The sequence below is a fragment of the Muscardinus avellanarius genome (genome assembly GCF_963383645.1).
Source record: "Muscardinus avellanarius genome assembly, chromosome: 4".
Lineage (NCBI taxonomy): Eukaryota > Metazoa > Chordata > Mammalia > Rodentia > Gliridae > Muscardinus > Muscardinus avellanarius.
Window position 1 is genome coordinate 9,997,679 of NC_137789.1, and position 22,521 is coordinate 10,020,199.

Sequence of the window (22,521 nt, forward strand, 5' to 3'; positions counted from 1 at the left end):
AAACTGCATTGTATTTAAAGAAATCAGGTGAGATGAAATAAAATTTTTATCTTTAAATATACTCTAAAACTACTTGTAAAACATATCTCCTGCATCATGATCATTTCATTTATTAGTATAGTTGGAGAGAAAAATTGAATGTCACTCAGGGAAAGTGAAAACTGGGCAAAATCAGGTCTTTTCAGAGATGGAAAAAAAATCCTTGATCTCTTTTGCATATTAAAGTGTTCTTGTAGATCCTGTGTTTACTGCCATCTCACCTTTAAAAAAATTTCATGTAAAATTTCTAATATTCCACATAGAATATATCTTTTATTTCATCCAGAGCTCCGTGGCAGTGTCTTAAGTTGAACCAGGCAAATGCAGGGCATAGCATAGGGATATTTTTACTGTTGCCACGTTCTCACCCACCTATCCCCAAGTCCTAGCTAATAGCCTCTTAAAAATACATAAGCTGTTAACAAATCTTTCTCACTTCCACATTAATTCGATTATCCAAGCTTCTTCTTTCATAACAATTTTATTGAGGTTCAACATATTTGATGTGTACACTTCAATGATTTTGGACATAGGCACACACTGGAAATACCATCAGCACAAGCAAAGATGTAGACATTTCCAACACCTCCCAAAGGTGGTGCATATGCATGCATGTGCACATGTGTGTGTACCTGTGTGCATATGTGTAAGAGCATTTAACGTGAGATCTATTTTCATAACAAATACCATCTTGTTAACTACAGGCTTTATGTTGTGCAGCAGATCTTTAGAACTGATCCATTTAATGTAATTGAAACTGTGTACATATTGAACAGTAACTCTCCATTTTCTTATTCCTTACCTCATACCAGCCCCCAAAAACCATCATTGTAGAAATTTAGTATCCAATTCTATTGTTTCTATAAGCTTTTAGTTCTCTGAGTTTCTGTGTGTGTGTGTGTGTGTGTGTGTGTGTGTGTGTGTGTGTGTGTTACTGAGACTGACCCCAGGGGCATTATACCTATGAGCTATAACACCAGCCCTATTTTACTTCTTATTTTGAAACAAGAGTCTTGCTAAGTTGCTGAAGCTGGCCACAAGTCAGTGATCTTCCTGTCAGCCTCCCAAGCTGTACTGGAGTACAGGTGTGTGCCACCTTCCCCGGATGAGTTTCTATTGTTAGTTCTAAAATTCTCTATTGCTTCCATGACTGTTTAGATCCTCATAAAGATGGATGCACACAGTATTTGCCTTTTGTGATTAGTTTATTCCACTCCTAGTTCCATTCCTGTTGTTGCGAATGGCAGGCTTGTCTTTATTGAAGGCTGAATGACTTGCTATTGTACATGTATCCCACGTTTTCTTTTCTTTATCACTCCTCTGTGGATGGATGCTGGTGGTGTTTCCACATATGGGCTACAGTGGATAGTACCATGACGGGCATGGCCAGCATCTCCTCTGCGGTGCAGTCACTGCTTGGGACATCAATATATTCCACTTTCTTCCTTTCTCTATGGCAGGAGCAAGGATACTTCCACAGACTTCTTATTTCAAGTGGCCAGAAATTATGTGTTGATTAGTGAGGCCAACTGTGTAGAGTTGGCAGGAATCCTGCACTCCGGAAGCACATTGCCTTGGGGTCCAGTCTGAATAGGACTTCTGGAGGCTGTTTACCAGCCTGGCAAGGAGGCCATTTTGCATCCTGACAACCTAATCTCAGGCCAGTCTTTGCCTTCACAGGGGGTGAAAACAGACATGATATCTCTGTGATTGATTCATGTAGCCCTATTGTAGCAAGTTTGCATTAGATTCTAGTTACAGCAACATGTCTCAACCTCCTACCCCCACTGGGACTCTCCATCCATGAACAGTAGTGAGCCTTGTTGAGTGTTAACTATGGTGAGGTGCTAATTACTGGTGTCTGGAAGAATTGACTCTTTCCTCATGGAGTTTTCAGTCTAATCAAGAAACCGACACTTAAGGAAAGAACCCCACAAAATTATATATTCTATAGCCTGCATTTATAGGATAATTATAAGATTACAAATGATGGTTTGTCCAATGAAGGCAAAGAGCAGGGTGCATGGACAAGCATTAGTGTGACCAGGAAAAATAGACACATCTCTCCCACTGGCCAGAGTTCCTAAGTTGCTGAAACAGCTTCAGTGACCAAGACAACGAACACATTGAAGTCTGCTCTTCCACTGACAGATTCTCAACTTCAGAAATACTGATATTTTGGGCTGGATCACTTGTCACTGTGGCAGTTGTCCTGTGTGTTATAATATGTTGCCTGCATCCCTGGTTTCAATGCACTAGATGCCAATAGCAATCCCCCAAAGCCCGAGTTGGGACAAATCACAAATGTCTCCAGTCATTACCAAAAGTCATCTGGAAGGAGATGTCACCCCTCATTAAGAATCCCTGTTGTATGAGCACCCCAAGTGCTTCCTGCAGTTTCCTAATCGCTCACAGCTCTAAGAATGGAGAACTGGGAATCTCTCAAATCTCATTGTTCAGTGAGTGTTTTAATACATGTAACTCCCTGAGTTACATTCATAATCCAATTTCTTTAGTGATTCCAAAGTGCCCACAGCATGATCTTAGCTCCCAGGTATAACATAAGGCCTCTCATGGGTTGACATCTGCTTAGCAATCCAGCCAGAATCATCTCCCAAGACACCCAGGCACCGGCTCACATATGATCACATAGGACTGGCCCTTTGGAAACCCACCATATTCTCTTATAGACTGGTATCTTTCCCTCCTTTTCTTTCTCCTCCTTCCCCTCCTTCCGTTCCTCCTTCTTGTTCTCTCTGCTTGGTCGTCCTGCTGTCTTCCAGAAGAACTACTCGTCCTTCTTGTTTCCACTTTAGTACTGTCTCCTCTGCCAAGCCCTCCTGCCTTCCTCGAGACAGACTCTGACACGTCTTCCTAGATTTCCACTGGATACCCTATGCCAGCCTTCCTCCTAGCAACAATCTCACCTCATTCTAATTGCTCTCTCACATGTCTTTCCTGCTCTAGATCCTGAATAGGGTGCAGCAGCATGTGTTTTAATTTGGTTCCTCCAGCTCCTGGCACAGGGTAATGTGCGCAGTGTACACAATTGTTGCATTGAACAGATAAATAAATCTTCCTGCCCTATGTCCCTGACACTTGGGTCTTCTTCTCCACTTGTGCTGTACTTCCCACAGTCCTCTGGCTTGGGGTCTTCTCTGGGCCTGCCACTTGTGGCCTGCCTCAGTTCTTGCTCGGGTGGTGTTTTTCCTCAATCATTTTATGATCCAGAGATCCTTTGGCGGAAATCAAAGCATAGAAAGACTTTCTATTTATTAACAAGGGCTGTGAGGATTCCTCAGCCTGTTCTTCTAGAAGTATCTCCTATATAGTAAAATGTAACCTTCTTGATTCCTTCATTTCTTCTCTCTGCTCTTTTGTTGCCCCCATCTCCAAACCCATCTTAGACCTGTGGCTATTTCATACTTCAAGTGTGTCTTTCCTGGGTAGTCTCTTCTGTGCATATTCAGTCATGCAATAGGTCAGGCGGCAGAGGACAGAGCTCTTCCCCTCCCCTAGGGTACTTTCTTTTAAAGGGCACAGTCATAAGGCACTGTCAGGGGAACACAGCAGCCATATGGGATAAACTCTGTAACAAGAAATGTTTGAAAACAGGTTATTAGATTACTTTATAGTAAAACAGTTCCCTAGATATCCAATTCAAAGTAAAAAAAAAAAACATAAAATCCCTTTCCTTAGATAGAATAATAAGCTCCCTTTTCCTTTTTTTTTCCTCATAGAATGGCAAATTCTTGAGACTCTCTTCCACCTTGAAACATCCTTTAATGATTGGCCAGCACCTTTTCATCCCCCCTCCATGGAATTGACCATCTTGTTTCTTCATGTAATTAGGGGCCATATCTTATTATGTAATACTTATTAATCACAGAAGCTTCAATTCCCTTCATCTATATTATAGTTCAAGGTGTTTACATTTTTTCTCACTCTCATTCAATTATCACAACATCTGTGAAAAAGTAGAAATTGTTATCTTGTTTTATAGATGAACTAACTCAGGGTCAGAAAGTAAAGCATTATTCTCATTGCAATTCGTGTTCCAGTCTTTCTGAAGACCAAGTCAGAAGTTTCCACCACACCTCATTTGCTTCTTCTTATCAAATGATACCTGTTTACATGTATCTCCAATCCAATGAGCAATATCCCCCTTACTGTTTCCCACTGGTAATTCTTTTGTCTGCACTGACAGCCCCCCAAGAATTTCCTCCACCTTTGGGGCAGGTTCTACAGCATCACCCTTGCATCCCTCCCATCTCACTAAGTGTCCTATAATATATAGGTTTGCTGAATATTTGCCCAGTTGATTTGAGTATTTCCCTAAATAAAACTAAGATTCATATAAAATTGATTATCTTATTTAGATAAGAAACAAAAAAAGTACATAGCATGAGTAGAATTTTTTTTTTAAACTGGTCCACTTCAGTGTCTCCCCAGAGTAAAATAACTTAGGACAATTTTCTCAAACCCCTTATTCACTGCTCTAACCTGAAAATCAGGCAGTAATGCCACAAATACCAAATCATCTACCATCCTAGAGTTCTCCTCTTTCCTTTTCTCTTACCATATTTATTTTTCTTGCCCATGGGAAATTATTTCCTTGTAATATCAGCATGTCTGAAACATAATGTGTTTTATAATTTGGGGTCATGAGCTCATCTCCCTTGGGTTTTCTCTGAGAGATGCTTTATAGTTTGGGTTGAGAATTTCTACATTGAATTTTTTTTTTTTTTTTTTGGCTTCTGGTATATATCATAGGAGTAGTAACAACCGGAGACTGATTTTAAATATTAAGTTCTTAGATTAGTACAAGTTTCCATTTGAAACCCACTTACTTATAAAATCTTAGGTGAAAGAGTTTCCTCCCACTCCTTGTCTGAACAAAGGAGATGAGATCTCACACCCTCTCGCTGAACAGATCAACCTTCTTCTTCTTAGCCTGCCATTTCATGGGGATCCCTAAAAGGCCCCAATTTTCTGTCTCTCTTGACGTTAAGGTCTTTACTTTGTCCGCACAATGTCATTAGGGCTTATAAATCCCCATTTGTCCTCCTCAGGGAAACTTCAGACATACCTCTCTTTAGAGCTCTAAATGTCCCTGGCTTGGTTTTTAAGAATGTCCCGTTCTTTTGAACTCAGTTATACGGCTTAAAAAATGTTGGACATGTGCCATCTTTTAAACATCATTTTAGGAAACACCTGTGTCCCATGGCAATGCTGCTGAGTGGCTTCGCCTCCAACTCAGTGAGCTCTGTACTGGCTCGAATTCTTACCCAAGGTCACAGGAGAAGTTAAACCCACACGCAGATCATCAAAGGCAGAAGCAAAAGAATTCCTATTCATATTCTTGCCAGCTGAACCAAACCAGACTTCCAGTGAGTCAAAGGTTTAGTGCTAAACTTTCCATATGTTTGAAAGACATTCTTAGCACATGTGTTCTTTTCAATGAAGCTTTGACTTGGGGAATTTTGAACCTTTTAACCTTGAACTCAAATAAGGAACTAGTAATTAAGTATTATTTATTGATGACCTCATGTTGAAGGTACTGTTTGTTATTAAGAGTTACCTGCATGTTGTTGTAAAGTTTTAACATGAGCTTGACTTTTGAGGTAATGTTAAGCTAGCTTTCTGGGATAGTAAAAGATATTGATGTATGGATAATCACAGAAGAGAATAGAAACATGTTCTTTGAACTATAGACACTTTAACTAGCCTCTTTGAATAATTAGATATTTGCTATATGGTGTTTGATCTAGCATGTCAACATATTGTGTAGTGGAAGAATGCCCTTAATGACACCTATTGCAAGATATGCTCCCCCATCTTCTTACCAGGATGTAAACCATATAAGGGCAAAGATAACAAATGTCTAATCCACTATCGCTTCAGAGCATCTTAGTTCCTGACACATGTTAACTAATGCAATAAATGTCAAATGAGGGAATTTGAAGTTTGCTCCTCTATAAAGTTAATGCTATGATGTCTTGGGCTCATGTATTTACTATACATCCTTCAAATACATACATTCAACGTCCAACATCACATGAGGATTAAAGGTGACATAGCCTGTCTCCTTCTCTACATGGGTCTTAGGGTACCCTTTCTGGTTTTCTTCCAGGGTACCTAGATTTTTATCATAACTCAAAGCCATACATTATTTTAGCTACAAATACTTCGACATGACTGTGTGTACAGTGCTACTGTCACTCGGGAGCACCAGAACTGTTTGGAACACACATTTCCAACTCCCCAGCTGCGAAGGCAAAGCCTTCCCTGACCAGTCCTCAGTCTGGCTTCCCAGCTCCATCTTCACTGGGCTCTCCTCGGTCACTTTGTTCTAACCAATCAGCTTCCCCCTTCACCACACCCTCATATCTCTGTGTAGAAGTCATTTCTCCTCTGCTTTCTTCAAGGAGGAGCACAAATCAAAATACATTTCATCCAGAACATTTTCTCCCATCCTACTCCAAATGTGCCTCTGTGTTACTATTGGGTCGATTATTAGGAACTGTGCATATAGCAGTTGCTGAACCCTGCATGTGCCCGAACACACACACACACACACACACACACACACACACACACACACACTGAGCACTTCTTTTTTCTCAGGAGGTGATTTTGACTGTTCTTCTCTGCCTGATTGCTGGGAGTTGGAGAAGTCAGGGGCAGAGTCTATGGAAACCCCCTCTCCTGGCTACATGGTGTCCCAGCCTCCCAGAGGAAGCTCCCAGGACCCCTCTCTACAGTTCCTGTTGAAAGCATCTGGTCATTTCCAAGAAAGCATTGTGGAGAATTCAAGTGAGTGTTTTAAATCTTATCCAAAGAATCTTTTTTCAGGGCCCAAGGATGGCACAGAGATGTCTGATGTGTTTCTTAGGATGTGGTATCTACTTTGGCCAGGAGGGAACCACCTGGGCATATCCTAGAGCTCATTCGTGTGTTCACAGAGAAGGTGACTGCTTTTGGTATCATCTCAGAGTCATCAGAATCACTGGATCTACAGTGCTTTATTTTTAAAAAATGAAAACATTTGGTAAAACATTAGGCTTTAAAACAGCAGAGAGAAAAACATGGGTCTGTGTTATTTTACTCTTTATACTTAATTGTGTATTTGACATGTACCATTAGAAGAAAGAAAGAAAGAGAGAAAGGAAGGAAGAAAGAAAGAAAGAAAGAAAGAAAGAAAGAAAGAAAGAAAGGAGAATATAGTAACCTTTAATCTATGCTCCCAGCAAAAAGAAGAAAAAATGTAAAGATATTGGTATTTTCTGTCAGGAGTAATTATGGAATAAGTTCAAAGAGCATGTCCCTAAATCTCTAGTTGGCTAATGCCAGGTTCATCATGTTTACACAGTGTTCCATCAAGGTAAAGAGAGCTGGCTCTGTCCTCAGCTGGCTGAGATTCAAAGTTCCTCCCTCCTCACCATAACTCTAGGAATTTACCAGGCTCTTGAAGCAGTTTACAAAACTCTAAAACTTTATATTTTTCATTGGTACATGGAGATAATTCTAGTCCCCACCTTGAAAGGCTAAAATTAATTCACAAAGCACTTAACATTCAGTGTCATGTCTACTGAATACTCAGTGAATATGAGGTTATTATTACATGAGATTGAGATTAAATGGAAAGTATTTCCTCTTTATTTTCTTTTCCATAATCATGAATATCGATATCAGTGATCATCCCTTCCACTCCCCAAAACCAATAACCCTACACATCTTGCTTCTGGTACAGATACTAGATTTGTGTTAGAAGGTTTTTGTAAATTCCCTTTCCAGATGCAGTCTCCATCTTTTGTTTAGACTCTCACATGCAGGTTTGAATTTGTATTCTGTTGCAGTTGGTGGGCCAGGTGCTGAGGATATAGGAAAACATCGCAGCATCTCTATCAGTCAGGGATTTGGGTTCCAATGAATGGAAATCCAACTTAAAGTGAATTTATCAACAATGGAATTTATTGGGGTTCTGTTCATGGAAATTTCAGGCACAGATCTCCGAATCTGTCATTCTCTATTTTTTAATTGTTTCCTCTTTCTTCTGTCAGTGTTGCTCTTAAAGGACCATCTCCCCGTGGCATGGTGGTTTTGTGCCTATGACTTTCCAATTTCCATTCCGGCAGAAAGATATTGTATCTGCCTGGAGTTATGACACACCCAGAGTGTTATTGGCATTTGAAAGGTTACATTTACATGACAAAGCTGACCACTTTGTTAGCAAGTATGAGACTTGCTATGGCATGGACAAAATTCTGGGAGAGAAAGAGGGGGAATCATTTGCCCCACCCAAACTGTGCACTAAGGGAGAAGGAGAGGTGATTCTCCAAGGACAATACTGGTACCATCTTCAAAATAGGAAACATGTGCTAATGATTATCAACAGTGTGTAGGCTAGGAGGACAATAGAGAGACATAAAACAGAAATCTTAACTCATTTTGAGACCAATGCATGAAGAAGGTATAATGGGAGCACAGGGAGGGAGCAGGGGCAGTCGAAGGAATCAAGACAGGCTTTTTGAGGAGGTTATACTTGAATTAAGCCAACATAGGCACTAGTAAATGACAACTGAAAGACAGAATCGGTGAGTCACACAGTAATCTCTCTGTGGAACTCATTTGGACCCATTTGTCCTTCAGTATCACCAACTCTGGTGAACAGTTTTTTCAAGCAATATTTGTTTCTGTTAGGAAGTGTTTTCCAAATTCCACATTGAATCAAGGGAAATGAATAACATAGATGCACTTTAGAATGGCAGATGAGTGTTTAGTTGAACCCATAACTTTCTTAATTCACAGTATACATAAAATACCATATATTTGCCGTGACATAATTGACAACTGCTACAGTTTCGAATTGCCGATATTCACTATTCCACCCACATTTGGGCAATGTAGGTTTGTAGCTGATTCAACCTTCATTCATTGCATAAATAGCAAAAATAAATACATTGATAAAGTGATTCCAAGTTTCCAAAAACTGGTGTAAAATTGAGCCGTTGGAGCATTTGGCAAACATTAAGTTGAGATCTGTTTATGGGTTCTTTTATGTCTTAATGTAGTGGTCCTTAAGCCAACTGATTTCTCTTAGGTAATTAAAGTCATACTCAAATTCATGATTGGTTTAACTCCCAGGTTTATGACTGTTGGAGGAATTTCAGTCATTTCTACCGTAGACTAATAGTACGGACATATTTCATGGACTGCAGAGTTTTTCAAGGACAAATTTTCATAATATATGTGGCTTTTTTGTTCTTTAGAGACTCCCAGTATGCAAAGTTGCCATTGTCTTTCCTGGTCCCATTTTAGATAAAACATTATGCTCTGTCTAGATGTGCTTGGTAAATTTTGACACCTCATGGCAATGTGACCTTGGAAAATTTCATCATTCTCCCAGTCTTCATCTTCTTATTTGCAGAACTAAGATAATGGTGCGCGTCTTTCATGGTTGCCATGATGATTAAATGTCTTGATATATGAAAGCTAGTTGTGAATTATAAGGCACTCCAACTAATTTTAGGTATTAGTATTACTATTGTTCCACCTTCATCATCATTATCAGCAGCATCATCCTTAGATTTATGTTATTAGCATAAATTCTACAAAGACTTTCCCCAACATTAAAGCAAAAAGCAAACCCAAAGTTTTGTAAGTACCAAAGCTTTTTATTTTAGAGTGATAGAGAAAATTGATTGCTTGTAGACATTGTCTAAGGAGAGCCCTCTAGAACAATGGGTGACTTTATCTCATTATTTATGACAAATTGCTTAAACTCACATGCATCTAAAAACATACATTGAGCTTGGTGTGGTGAGACATGCTTATAATCCCAGCATTTGGGAGGCTGAGTCAGAAGGATCATGGTTTATGGACAGCCTCAGGTACTTAGTGAGGCCCTTTGCAACTCAGTGAGACCCTGTTTCAGAACAATATAGAATAGGGCTCGGGGTATAGCTCAGAGTTAGAATGCCCCTGGGTTCCACCCCCAATACAGCAAAAAATAAAAACAAAAAATAAAAACATATTTTGGTGTGTAGAAGTTTTAGTATCGGGTTACATAATCAGCAACGATTTCTAATTCGGTTATTCTTCTTTCATTTAGAGACCAGTTTGTTTCGAGGGGTCCTCTTTCAGACAATCCTGCTTTCCCTGTGTTTAATCATTTCTGCATGTACAAGGTAATACAGATTTTACTTTCATGCAGTAGCATTTCATAATTAATGAAGCTGTAATTGATTGATAATTTCCTTTCCTCATTACACGAACTGTTTTAGGTAGCTCTGTGGCTACCTAAAGCATGTCTTTTTCTCTCTTAGCACTCTTCTCTCATCCTCTAGCAAAACTCACAAAAGCCAGTGTGTCTTGTTTAAAATAGTATTTTATCATCTTTTTCCTTTGTTTAAAGACTCAGTGATGCCCATTGCAGACAATCTAAGTGACCCTTTCTGGAATTCCAAAGCACTTGGAGTCCCCAATACAGAACCTGGAGTTCCACTGAGACTCAGCTCTTGCTATTGTATTTTTTATCCCAAGATATACCAATCTAAAAAAGAATAATCAAGCTAGGCACGGTAGCCCTGATGGTCCATGCCTATAATCCTTAAGACACAAGGATAACATCTTGATTCTCACCACGTCACATTCCTTTCACAGATAAAGCTTATGTTCCAGAGAATCTCTCTCAGAGCACCTAATGCACATGCCTGATCAGGTGTGTTTCTGCTCTGCCTCAATCCCACAATTCCTTTCCCTGCCTTCCTGGCCTTTCTTTACCCAAGATCTAGGGCAGTAGCCAAGACGCTTCGATGCTGAGCCCACTCCTTCTGGAGAGCCTCTAGAGAGCCTCATCTCTTCTCTAGAGAGCCTCATAACATGCAACCTACATCTGGACCTTGAAATCTGCTCAAATGTCATTTCATCAGAAAAGCCTTACCTGATGACCCTGGATAAGGAGCACACTGCTTCTCTGTTGTATATATCTCAGCCAGCCTCAGCAACACAGCTAAACTCTCAGCAACCTAGCAAGACCCTAATCAAAAACAAACAAAAAAGAGTGGGCAATGTAGCTTGAAGATAGAACACTGCTAGATTCAATCTCCAGTGCCACACACACATACACACAAAATAAAATAAATAAATAAGAATTATCAATAAGATTCTCCAAGGAATTTTCTGTGATACTTATTTGAAACTAACAGTAAATTGCAATGGAAAGACATGTAACACAATAAACTATGGATGCGTTCAAAGTGCTGGAGGCAAGGGGAAGCTTTTAAAGACAGAAATGAAGAAAATCATATCAGATATTTTGAAACAATCTTTGGCCATAGTGGTTAATTACAAGGGTGATTGTAATTAATAAGGTTGGACTGAGTGTCAAGCAAATGTCATTGTCCAAATGCTTTTTGTATAAGGTTGCGATGACCACCACATACTTGTGGTTCTGGCAGAGTCTCTGGGGTATTTATTCTCAGGTGATTGTGCACAAGCACCCTTCTTGCTTCATCTCCCAACTTCACTTGATTTCCCTTAGGGTTGACACAAGCGACTCCATCTTGATTCTCACACATCACATTCCTTTCACAGACAAAGCTTATGTTCCAGGGAAGCCCTCTCAGAGCACCTAATGCACATTCATGATCAGGTGTGTTTCTGCTCTGCCTCAGTCCCACAATTCCTTTCCCCACCTTCCTGGCCTTTGTTTACCCAAGATCTTGGGCAGTAGCCAAGACGCTTTGGTGCTGAGCCCAGTCCTTCCATAGGACCTTTACACCTGCTCATTCCTCTGCCTGTTCCGTCTCTTCTCTAGAGAGCCTCATAACATGCGACCTACATCTGGACCTTGAAATCAGCTCAAATGTCATGTCATCAGAAAAGCCTTACCTGACGAGCCTGGATAAAGAGCACGCTGCTTCTCTGTTGTATATACCGCTTGTTGTACTGTTTTTCAAAGCAGGTGGTTATACACCCGCCCTATTATATGTTCCGTTGTGCAAATATGAATGGTCTAGCTATCCCTACAGGAATATGAGTCATCCGACAGCAGAGACATGGTGCTGTCTCCTCCGCTTTCATATCAATGCCTGAGCTCATCAGTATTTATTGAATCAATAAGACAAAGGTGAATGGTACAGCCCCCGGGGGCTTCATAATCTTTGATCGTTGGGCAGCAAAAGATACCTCTTTCAAGTTCTGCCTCTTGAGAGCCAAACACCTCCACATCACTTGGGGAAGCTGCTTTGAAATAACAAGTCTTAGATCCTACCCCTTGAGATACTACTAATTTTGGTTTAGTGAGAAACAGTATTTTAAAACAAGCTTCCCAGCTAATTGTGAGATTTAGGAAGCATTTTTAGATCACAATAGGGCTAAAAGAACAAAAAGGGGGAGTTCCTATGGCTAAAAATAAATTTGCAAAATTCAGCATTGTATCTCTGGAGCTGGAAGATCATAATGTACTGAGTATAATAAAGGCCCTGTGAAATCATGGAGTGGCAAAAAAATGCATTCAGCTTTATTTAACATAGTATTTTTCAACCTTCCAAGTGGATCGGGGAACTCTTTCTTTTAATTCACAGGGTTATGAACAAAATGTTCCTTTTAGGTTAATTTATGTAGATGCTCTAACCCTCAAGAAGTAGTAGAGCTTACCACCCTGCCCCTTGAGTGTTAACTGTGTTTAAAATCTTGTAGAGCAAGGAGAGGAGGAGAAACCTGCCCAGCGCCACCTCAGGGGACCAGGCATCAGTGGAGGTAGCTGTGTTGACCAAATGTGCCATGGACATCATGTAGCAACCCCAAGCTTCCCCTCTAGGGTCTCCAATCTCCAGTCTAACCATCACAAAAATACATAGCCCAATTGAAGGACATTCTAGGTGCAATCTAAGCCGTTTTCAAACCTGCCAAGGGACATCAAAACCAAGCTGTCACGGTCCACAGGACCCCAAGGAGACATGGTGACTAAACATAATGGGGTAATCTGGATGAGATCCTGGAACAGAAAAGGGAAATTTGGGAGAAATAGAAAACTCCAAGTGAAGTACAGAGCTGATGGTCACACACCAATGTTGGTCCTCCCATCGTGACCAGTGAACCATAGTGATATAAGATGACAATAAGAGAGGAAGCTGGCTGAGAGGCACATGGGAACCCTCTGCACTGGATTTTGCAGTTTCTCTGTATATCTAAAATTATACCGGGGGAAATGGTTATTTAAGTCAAAATATTTATTAACAAAAGAGCCATTGGTCAGAGCAAAAGCATGCATGTTTCTTAAAGATATATAATTGAAAGATGACAAATACAAATGGTTGCATATGTAAAATTCAAGAAAAGAAATAAATGTATAAACTATTATAGAATTTCAAAAAGTAGTTAATTCTGGGAGTAGAGACTAGAAAAAACAGAGAAGGACTTTATAAGGTGCTGGACATATTCTACATCTTGATCTAGGTAGCAATTTCAGTGTTAATGTAAAAGAGTAAAGTCAAAATCAAGATAGACACTATATGCTTTACAGTACATATGCTAGAGCTCAATTGGAAAGTTTCTAAAACACATAAAAGATATATCTAAAAGACAGTTGTCAGATTTCAATCATGACTGATGTTGAGTAGTGGTTTCTTTGATATTTTCCTTTCTCTTTTGTATTTATTGGTAATCTCAAATAATTTTCATATCGAAAGTGAAAATATAAAAGCATTATTTCTTTCTTAAAAAGGAAAAATCTACTCTTTGTTGGAATCGTCCATTGAATCAGAAAACTCCAAATGTCTGATACTATACTTTTTGGCAAAGTTGTGAGGAAGCATGCATGCCTCTACATTCATTGCTAATGAAATTTTTTAAAATAATTTATACCTAAAATCCCCATATTTGACAATTTCTGTGAAACTTAAAATTGCATTTCCCCTTTGACAGGACCAGACCCATTTTAGAAACTTATCTTGCACATACATTAATATCTGTGAAATGCCATATGTAGAATTTGGTTCATGGCATTTTAATGGTTTTTTTGCTATTTTTTAAAAAGTGCACTTTTGAAACATGTTCACAAAGTTGTGCAACCATCACCACTGATTTCATTTAATCATTGAAAAAGAAACTATGTACCTGTTAGCAGTTATTCTTTATTCTCACCTCCCCCACTCCTGGAAACCACTGATCTACTTTTTGTTTTCATGGATTTTTCTATTCTTGACAGTTCATATAAATGGAACCTTACAATATGTGTTTTTTTGTGTCTGGTTCCAATCATTTAGCATAACATTTCAAGGTTGATACATGTTGTAGGAAATATTCTTACTTTATTCCTTGTTATGATTAAGTAGTATTTCATTATATTGATATATTATGTTCTGTTTTTCTATTCATCATTTGATGGAAATTAGTTTTTTTCCCACCCTTTGGTTGTTATAAACCATGCTGCTATGGATGTTGCTATCCAAGTTTTTGTGTGAATATGTGCTTTCATTTCTCTTGGTCACATACCTAAGAGTAAAATTTCTGGGCAGATGGTAATTCTATGTTTAACATTTTTAGGAACTTCTGAAGTATTTTCTAGAAGTAGCATATCATTTTACATTCCCACCAGAAATTTATGATGAATCTAATTTTGCTCATCCCTGACAATAATTGTCATTGTCTTTGAGTGAAGCCATCCTAGTGGGTGTGACATGATAACTCATTGTAGTTTTGATTTGCATTTCTCTGATGGCTAATGAAAAGGTCCAGCTTTTCATATGCTTACTGGATTAGTTATATGTTGTGTGTGTGTGTGTGTGTGTGTGTGTGTGTGTGTGTTTCTGAGAATTGAACCCTTTTCAATATTTTATTTGAGAACAGGGATTTGCTAAGTTGCTCAGAGCCTTGCTGAGTCGCCGAGGCTGGTTTTGAATTTGTAATCCTCCTATCTCAGTCTCCCAAGAACTAGGATTACAGGCATATGCCACCATGCCTGGGTTATTTGTCTTCTTTATGAAAATGTCTACCCAAGTCCTTTGTCCATTTTTAATCAGATTGTCTATTTTTATATTGCTTAGTTATAAAGGAGTTCTTTAGATATTTGCATATTAATCTCTTATCAGTTATTTAATTTATAAACATTTACCCTGATTCATGGGCTGCCTTTCCACTATATTGAATGTATTGTCCGATGTGTACAGGTTTTCAAATTTTGGTGTAGTCCACTTGATCTCTTTTTATTTTGTGGTCTATGTGTGTTTTTTTTGTGTCAACAAATCTTTGTGAAATCCAACCTCATGAAGTTTTCTCTTTATGTTCTCTTATATATGCTTTATGGATTTAACTCTTACACCTGGATTTTTTATTCCTTTTGAATTAAATTTTACACATGGTATAAAGTTCTTTTGCATGTGGTACACTAAGTTATGAAATTAGAAAGAGTCTTCCAACTCTGTTCTTTACTTTCAAGATTGTTTTATATAATTTGCATGTTACTTTTAAAGTAGCAATAATAAAAAACAACCTCATTGTCCATAAATATAGGACTAGATATATAAAATCTGTGGGTACAATAGAATGATGTATAGTTATGACGTGAGCAGTAGAGATAAATGTAGGGCTAAAGTTAGAACTAGAAAGGGAGAGAGACGATAGAAAAAGGGAAACATCTGTACCAATAAAAAGGACCTCCAAGATATATATTATTTGTGATTAAAAGCCAGGAGCATTTACTATTTCACCATGTCATCTAGTACAGTGGTACACATTAGCATACCTTTTTTTCCTTAAATTATTTTCCATTTTTTATGTAGGGTAGTTCTTTTATTTTTACATGCATGTAAATGGGTTATGTTAATTACAGAACTGATTTGAGGATAAGAAAGTACATTATTATTATGAAACAAAATGCTTGTTGTTGAAAGTGATTGTTGGATCTGATTGGTCCGAGTAGCACTTTATTTATTTATTTATTTATTATTTTTTTGGTGGTACTGGGGATGGAACTCAGGGGCCTTCTACCTGCGGGCTACACTCTCAGACCTATTTTATATTTTGTTTGGAAACAGGGTCTCTTAAGCCATCTGAGGCTGGCTTTGAACCTGCACAATCCTCCTGTCTCAGCCTCCCAAGTACAGGGATTACAAGCATGTGCCATCGCACCTGGCCAACCAGCACTTTTTAAGACACATATACTATAGGATTTAGGAGAGAGGGCAAGCCAGGCCTGCACCTTCCCAAAGCCATGATTCTGGTTCCAAGTGTGTCTTGAGTCATTCCAAATGGTCTCTTGACTAATTTCCCTCCCACCAGTTTTTCCTCCAAACCAATATTTATAAGCTTCAGCCAACCTGCAAGCCCAAGTCCAGCTCCTTAACTGGCATTGGGTCTAATTCTCCCATCTTTCCACTTCTTGTCCTTTTTTCCCTCCTAGATATAGCAAGGTCAGACCACTTTCACTGCCTACCTCCTCCTATCCCACTAAAATTCATGTTATCCTACTACTGTGCTCTCCTGAATGGAATAGTTTTCTCCATGCATCTGCCCGAGGAACCTCTGCTAACATGGAGGTCTAGGCTTTCTTAGCTATTCCCTTAGATTATGTCTTCCTCCTTTACTAATTTAAACATTGGTATGTAATCACAGATTTTATTTTATACTCTGAGTTATCAACTAATAGTGTGTTATTGTTTTAAATTTCCTTGTTCAAATTATTCCCACTTTTGCCATTGGAAACTCAGGTTTATCTCAAGATCCCTTTTATGGGACCTTGATTGATAAATAAATTAACATCGTATATCCATCACGATCCACAGGATAGTTCCACCATCCTGAAATATAACTTTTGTACTTCCCCAAACACTCAAGATCCCCTTTTCTTTTCTGTTTAAAACATTTTCTTGTTTCCTAGCATTACCACAAAACTGAAACTTATTTTCTACTTTCCCTGCCTCAGCCCTCAACAATTTTTCTAAGAACCTTTGGTTCCTTCATTGAAGAACATTAGAAGATTTTGGGGTTGGATGTGCTCATATGCACTGGATTTCAGTAGATGGAATAAGGAAACGTCCGTGTGTATATTACCTCATGTATACATATATGATGGAAATTATGTATCAGTCCATACAAATATTTACATAAGCATGAGTTTATATTTAACTCCAATTCAATACTCTATAGTTCATTCCAGGCTTCCTCCTTACCTTGCTTATGTGCCAACTCCTACTTCAACAGCTGAGAAACTAATTCCCACTACCAGCCATCCGTTTGTAAACTTGCACAATCCTAGCATAAACGTGCAGAAATTTCGGAATTGTTAACCCATACCTCCATGAGAAACCTTACCTGCTACAGTATTTATGTATAATTCCTATTGTCTTTAGTCATAGACTTCCAGTTGAAATTCCATTTTTTGACATTATTTAGGTTCACAGCTTTCCACTCCCCTTGATAAAGGTTACATCATATATTTGTAATACAATTAAATTGTTTTCATTTGAGTTCTACCCTGGGAGTTGCTAATCTGCTAATTGATTTTTTTAATTTACATACATTAAGGTTCACTTTGTATGCTGCGCAGTTCTATGGGTTTTGATAAATGTATTAACACCATATACCCATCACTATAGTACCATATGCATTAGTTCCACTATCCTAAAATATAACTTTTGTACTTCCCCAAACAGTTCTCCTCCCCCAAACTCTTGGAAACCATTTATCTATTTTCTTTTCTTATAACCTTGGTTTTTTCCCCAGAATGTTATATTATTGTAATCAAACAGTATATAATTGTTTGCAATTTTTCTTTCACAAGTAAAATGCATTTAATACTCATTTTTGTTATTTTATAAATAGTCCATTCCTTTTTATTTTTATAGTATTTATAAATTTGAAAGTAACCATTTCTATAAGAAGGGAGAATAGATGAAGAATAGAAATATACCTTCAGATTTTATGTTGAATTTTACTTTACATGGGACTGTAGTTTTTCCACCACTCCTGTTTTCTTTTAACTCCTTACTCTGCCTGAATTTCACTCTCTTAAAGAACATTTTGTTATCTATTATTAATGTAGAAAACTATTCACTTCCTCTAAGACACATACTTCTTATAAGAAGATACCAACTTATAGCAACAATAAATGTGCCATGGTAATAGTTCATTCCTTTTCGTTGCTGAATAACATTCCATTATATGTATGTACCACAGCTTTTTTATGCATTAACCTATTGAAAAAAATCTTTTTTTGTTTTCCAGAATTGACAATTTTGAGTGAAGTTTCAACAAAGAACATGTAAATTTTTTTTATAAACACAAGGTTTCAATTCATTTAGTATATACTACAGAGTGTGGTTCCTGGGTTATGCTTTAAGTCTACCTTTAATTTTGCAAGAAAGTGCCAAATTATCATTCAGTATTGGCACCATTTTCATCCATCAACAGTGAATGAGAACTCGTGTTGCTCTGAATCCTCCCGGGCATTTGTTACTGACATTTTGAGAGTTTTGACCCCTTGTGATAAGTGTGTCCAGTGTCTCACTGTCTCACTGTTTTATTTGCATCAGGCTAATGGCAAATGATGTGGAACATCTTTTCTTGCTGTATACTTCTTTGAGAGGCAAGAATCTTCTCTGATGAAGGGTCTGTGTGTCTGTTCCTATCTTTCACTCATTTTTAAGTGAGTTGCTTATTTTCTTATTGTTAGGTTTTAAATGTTCATTTTATATTCTGTAAAGACCTTGATCAGCTCTGTGATTTGCAGTTATTTCAAAGTACAGCCTGTACCTTGTCTTTTTAATGCCTTAGCAGTGTCTTCCACAGAGAAAAAGGTTTTACTCTTCATAGAGTCCAGTGACTGTTTTCCTCTCATAGACTTAATTTGGGCTTCCATTTGACATCTTACTGTCAAGTACAGGTCATGCAGTTTTTTACTTATGTTTTCTTCTTTAAGGTTTATACTTTCATATTTTATGTTTTAGTTTATGACCCAGTTTCAATTAAATTTTGTGTAAGAGATATACTGTACATGTGGATCTTCATTCTTTGTCATGGAAACACCCAAGCCTCAGCATCATTTGTTGAAAGGACTATTCTTTCTCCATTGAATTGTTTTTATACCTCTGTTAAAAATCAGTTTACCCATATATGTTTATTTCTAGGCTATCTGTGTTCTTATATTGATCTATGTGTCTATCCTTTTGTCAAAGCCACATTATCTTTATTTATTTATTTTCTTTCTTTTTTTTTGCGGGTCTGGGGATGGAACCCAAGGGCATTTGACCTCTGAGCTACACCCCCTGCCCTATTTTTTATTCTTTATTTTGAAACCGGGTCTCACTGAGTTGCAGAGGGCCTCACTAAGTAGCTGAGGCTGTCCACGAACCGGGATCCTCCGGTCTCAGCCTCTCGAATGCTGAGATTACAAGCGTGCGCCACCACACCCGGCTACATTATCTTTATTATTGTAGTTTTATAGTAAATCTGGAAATTGCCACCACACCCGGCTACATTATCTTTATTATTGTAGTTTTATAGTAAATCTGGAAATTATAGGTCTGTATTAAGTCTAGAAGAGCATTGTATGTGTTGGAAATGCATAATTAACATACTAAATCTGAGCAATCCTATTGTTTCAGATGGTTCATTGGAGGAGTATTAGCCAATGTCTTCACATGCACACTGATGATAACTGTAGCTTGTAAGTTACTGTTTCCCCAAGTGCTGCTCTGATTTCTGTATTTCATTTGAACTTGGGTCGTTTAAAGAAAATTTAAATATTTTACCTTTTCTGCACAAGATACAGTCACATCACTGTTTTTCAACTTCACCAGCTATTTCAAGGCCGTTGCCCGTACCCGGTAAGTGTTGCCTGTGTTATTGTCATTGTCGGAACAGAGATGCTGTCATCTGACATCTGAGAACAGTTTCTACTGAATAATAAATAGCAATGATCACATACAGGAAAGGTCTTGATCGTTCATCCTGAAGAATATTTTCGGTTAACCTAAGAGTATTATCCTGTCTCCCAAAATAAATAGAATTAATTTTTAAGACAGCAGGACATAGGAAATAATATGAAAAGAAATGGCCTTTTCAATTGTTTTAAAAGTGCTTTTATAGACCTCCTCCTAAGAGACCATCCCAAATGACTGGGCAGCCGCCCATGAGATGATCTGAGTCATGAACCGGGCTTGCTCTTCCCTCTCTTCCTTACCTCATAATGCCCTATGTGCTGGCTGAGGCAGTTCAGCGTATTTCAAAGGGTTACTGGGGTCTGGGTGAGATGCTCAAAGAATTCCAAATACAGGGCCATCGCACTGCCAGATGGACTGTGCTGATTGCCTTTCTCCTCATTGTGGCTGTCAGAGGCCGTTCCCATGGCTTGGAGATGGAGGTGATTCAAATTAGTTCATCAGCCTTTCCTCTTGATACTGTTTCCCTAGTCGTGAAATCATTCTATTAATTCTGAAATCACAATGGGGTCGAGTGAAGATTTATTTGGTATACAATTCTAGGCAATACTGATTAACTTGATACTTTGAATGATATTCCAATAACTTCTAGGCTGTTCAGATTTCTGGAAGAAGTCTCTGATGTAGCTACATTTATTTTAAACTGATATAAAATTGGATCTGGGAACTACCCCCCAAATTCTTTTTTTAACCCATATAAACTAATGACATTTCTTTAAAACTCTTCTAAATCTACTTTTCTTCATCTAGCTATAGGTTTCTTTCTAGATTTACATAGAATCTATAGAGGTGCCTTATATGGTATTAATTATAAGTTTGCTGGGGTGCTATATTGAGATGACCACCAGTTGGAACTGGATTAACAGAAATTACTAATCAAAAGATTGTTGCAGAACTAGACATGGTCACACACACACACACACACACACACACACACACACCAGTAATCCCAGCACTTAGGAGGCTGAGACAAGACAAAAGAATCACAGATTTGAGGCTAGTCTCATCAACCTAGCATGATCCTTAGCAACTTAGTAAGAATCTGTTTCAAAAAAAAAAAAAAAAAGGAAAGAGGCTGGGAGTCTAGCTCAGCGTTAAACACCATTGGGCTCAGTCCCCAGTAGCGCACACACACATGCACACACACTACACACACACACACACACACACACACACACACACACAATTTTAAAACCCAAAAAGCTATTTTAAAACCCAACTTTCAGAAGCGAAACTATTGTTATGATTTGTCAGATAGTGAGAATTATATACCCTTTCTCTCTGAGTTTCTAATGAATCCGTACAATTAATTGGAAGGACAAGTTATCATCTTGTAGGGCTGCTGTAGATGAGGGTAGAGTTTTGGAAAATGTGGATGGAGCCTTTCTGATCTAGAATCAGTAGAGAAGTTTGAGTAAAGGGCAGACATCTAGATTCCAATTCCAGAACATGTGAATCAACATTCTGAGAGAGACCTTCATTTTGAGCCATCGCTCTAAGTAACTCTTCGCACATGAACTATGAGACTCTTGAAGTGATGCTTTCCAAAACCTTTGCTTCATGATTTCTAAAGTGGCAGTACTTAAAGTACCACACCTTTATTGAGAACTATGACATGTTCTGTTCTGACTGGCTTGCGCAGTTTAGCTCAACAGACATTCATGGAGTTTCTACCAAGGGCACTATTGTTGCAAAACCAAGGGATGTCATTGGTCTAAGATTTTAGTCTAAGGAGAGTAACATGCATAGAGGTCACAGTAAATTTGCATTTGAATATGTTAATTACAAGTAAAGCACTGGCACACAGGCCAAGGGAACAGCAGGAGGGAGATTTCCCCAAACTAGGAGGGCAGGGCTGTGGGCAGGAAAGGCTTCCTGGAAGAGGCCACATCTGACCTCTAACAGTTACTACTGCCTGGTGCTTTATCAGCACCTCCTAATACTCTGAGGTTTTTGTTTGTTCTCTACAGAAAGCAATTATAAGAAGACTATATATCAATCCTAAATTGACAGCCTCATTTATGGAATGAGATTTCTTCTTTATTCATGTACATAATTTAACTTGTTCTTTTCTTCTCTCCCTATCTTTTTCTATCTCTTGCCCACCCGTTCTCATAGACACACACTCTTGCATTTAAGCTTTATGGACAAGGACTGTTGACTTCATTTTTGTTTCTACCCCAAGGCCTTGAAAATAGTCGGTACTCCATAAATATTCATCAAACGGAAGATATTTACTTCATCATTTCTTGAAGTACTTCCTTTATAGCCAAGAGCTCTATGCTTATATATTAAAGATGTTCAACTCTCTCCCTCTTATATAAACACACCCAGAAGCTAATAAGCCAAATACAATTATTAATATCAAGAATCAGAAATGACCCATAAGTCGCTTCTTGCAATCACTGATGAGAATCTAAGGAAAGGGAGGGCGAACTCAAGTTCGGTGCAGCAAATACTAATCCAGCTGCCTTCCCACGCCCATCCTGCACCGTGCACGGTTAGACTAGATTAGGTGCCTCTTCTTTAACACTTC

The 22,521-nt window shown here is 38.4% G+C and overlaps 1 protein-coding gene across 1 annotated transcript in view; it reads left to right on the top strand.

The window, feature by feature from the left end:
* The window catches only part of TMEM71 (transmembrane protein 71), a gene marked incomplete at both ends in the record, with an annotated part of 39,476 nt that overhangs the window by 15,882 nt on the left and 1,073 nt on the right, over positions 1 to 22,521 (top strand). The window contains 1 exon segment of the mRNA XM_080694714.1: positions 19,811 to 19,871. Coding sequence (XP_080550840.1) covers positions 19,811 to 19,871 — 61 coding nt within the window.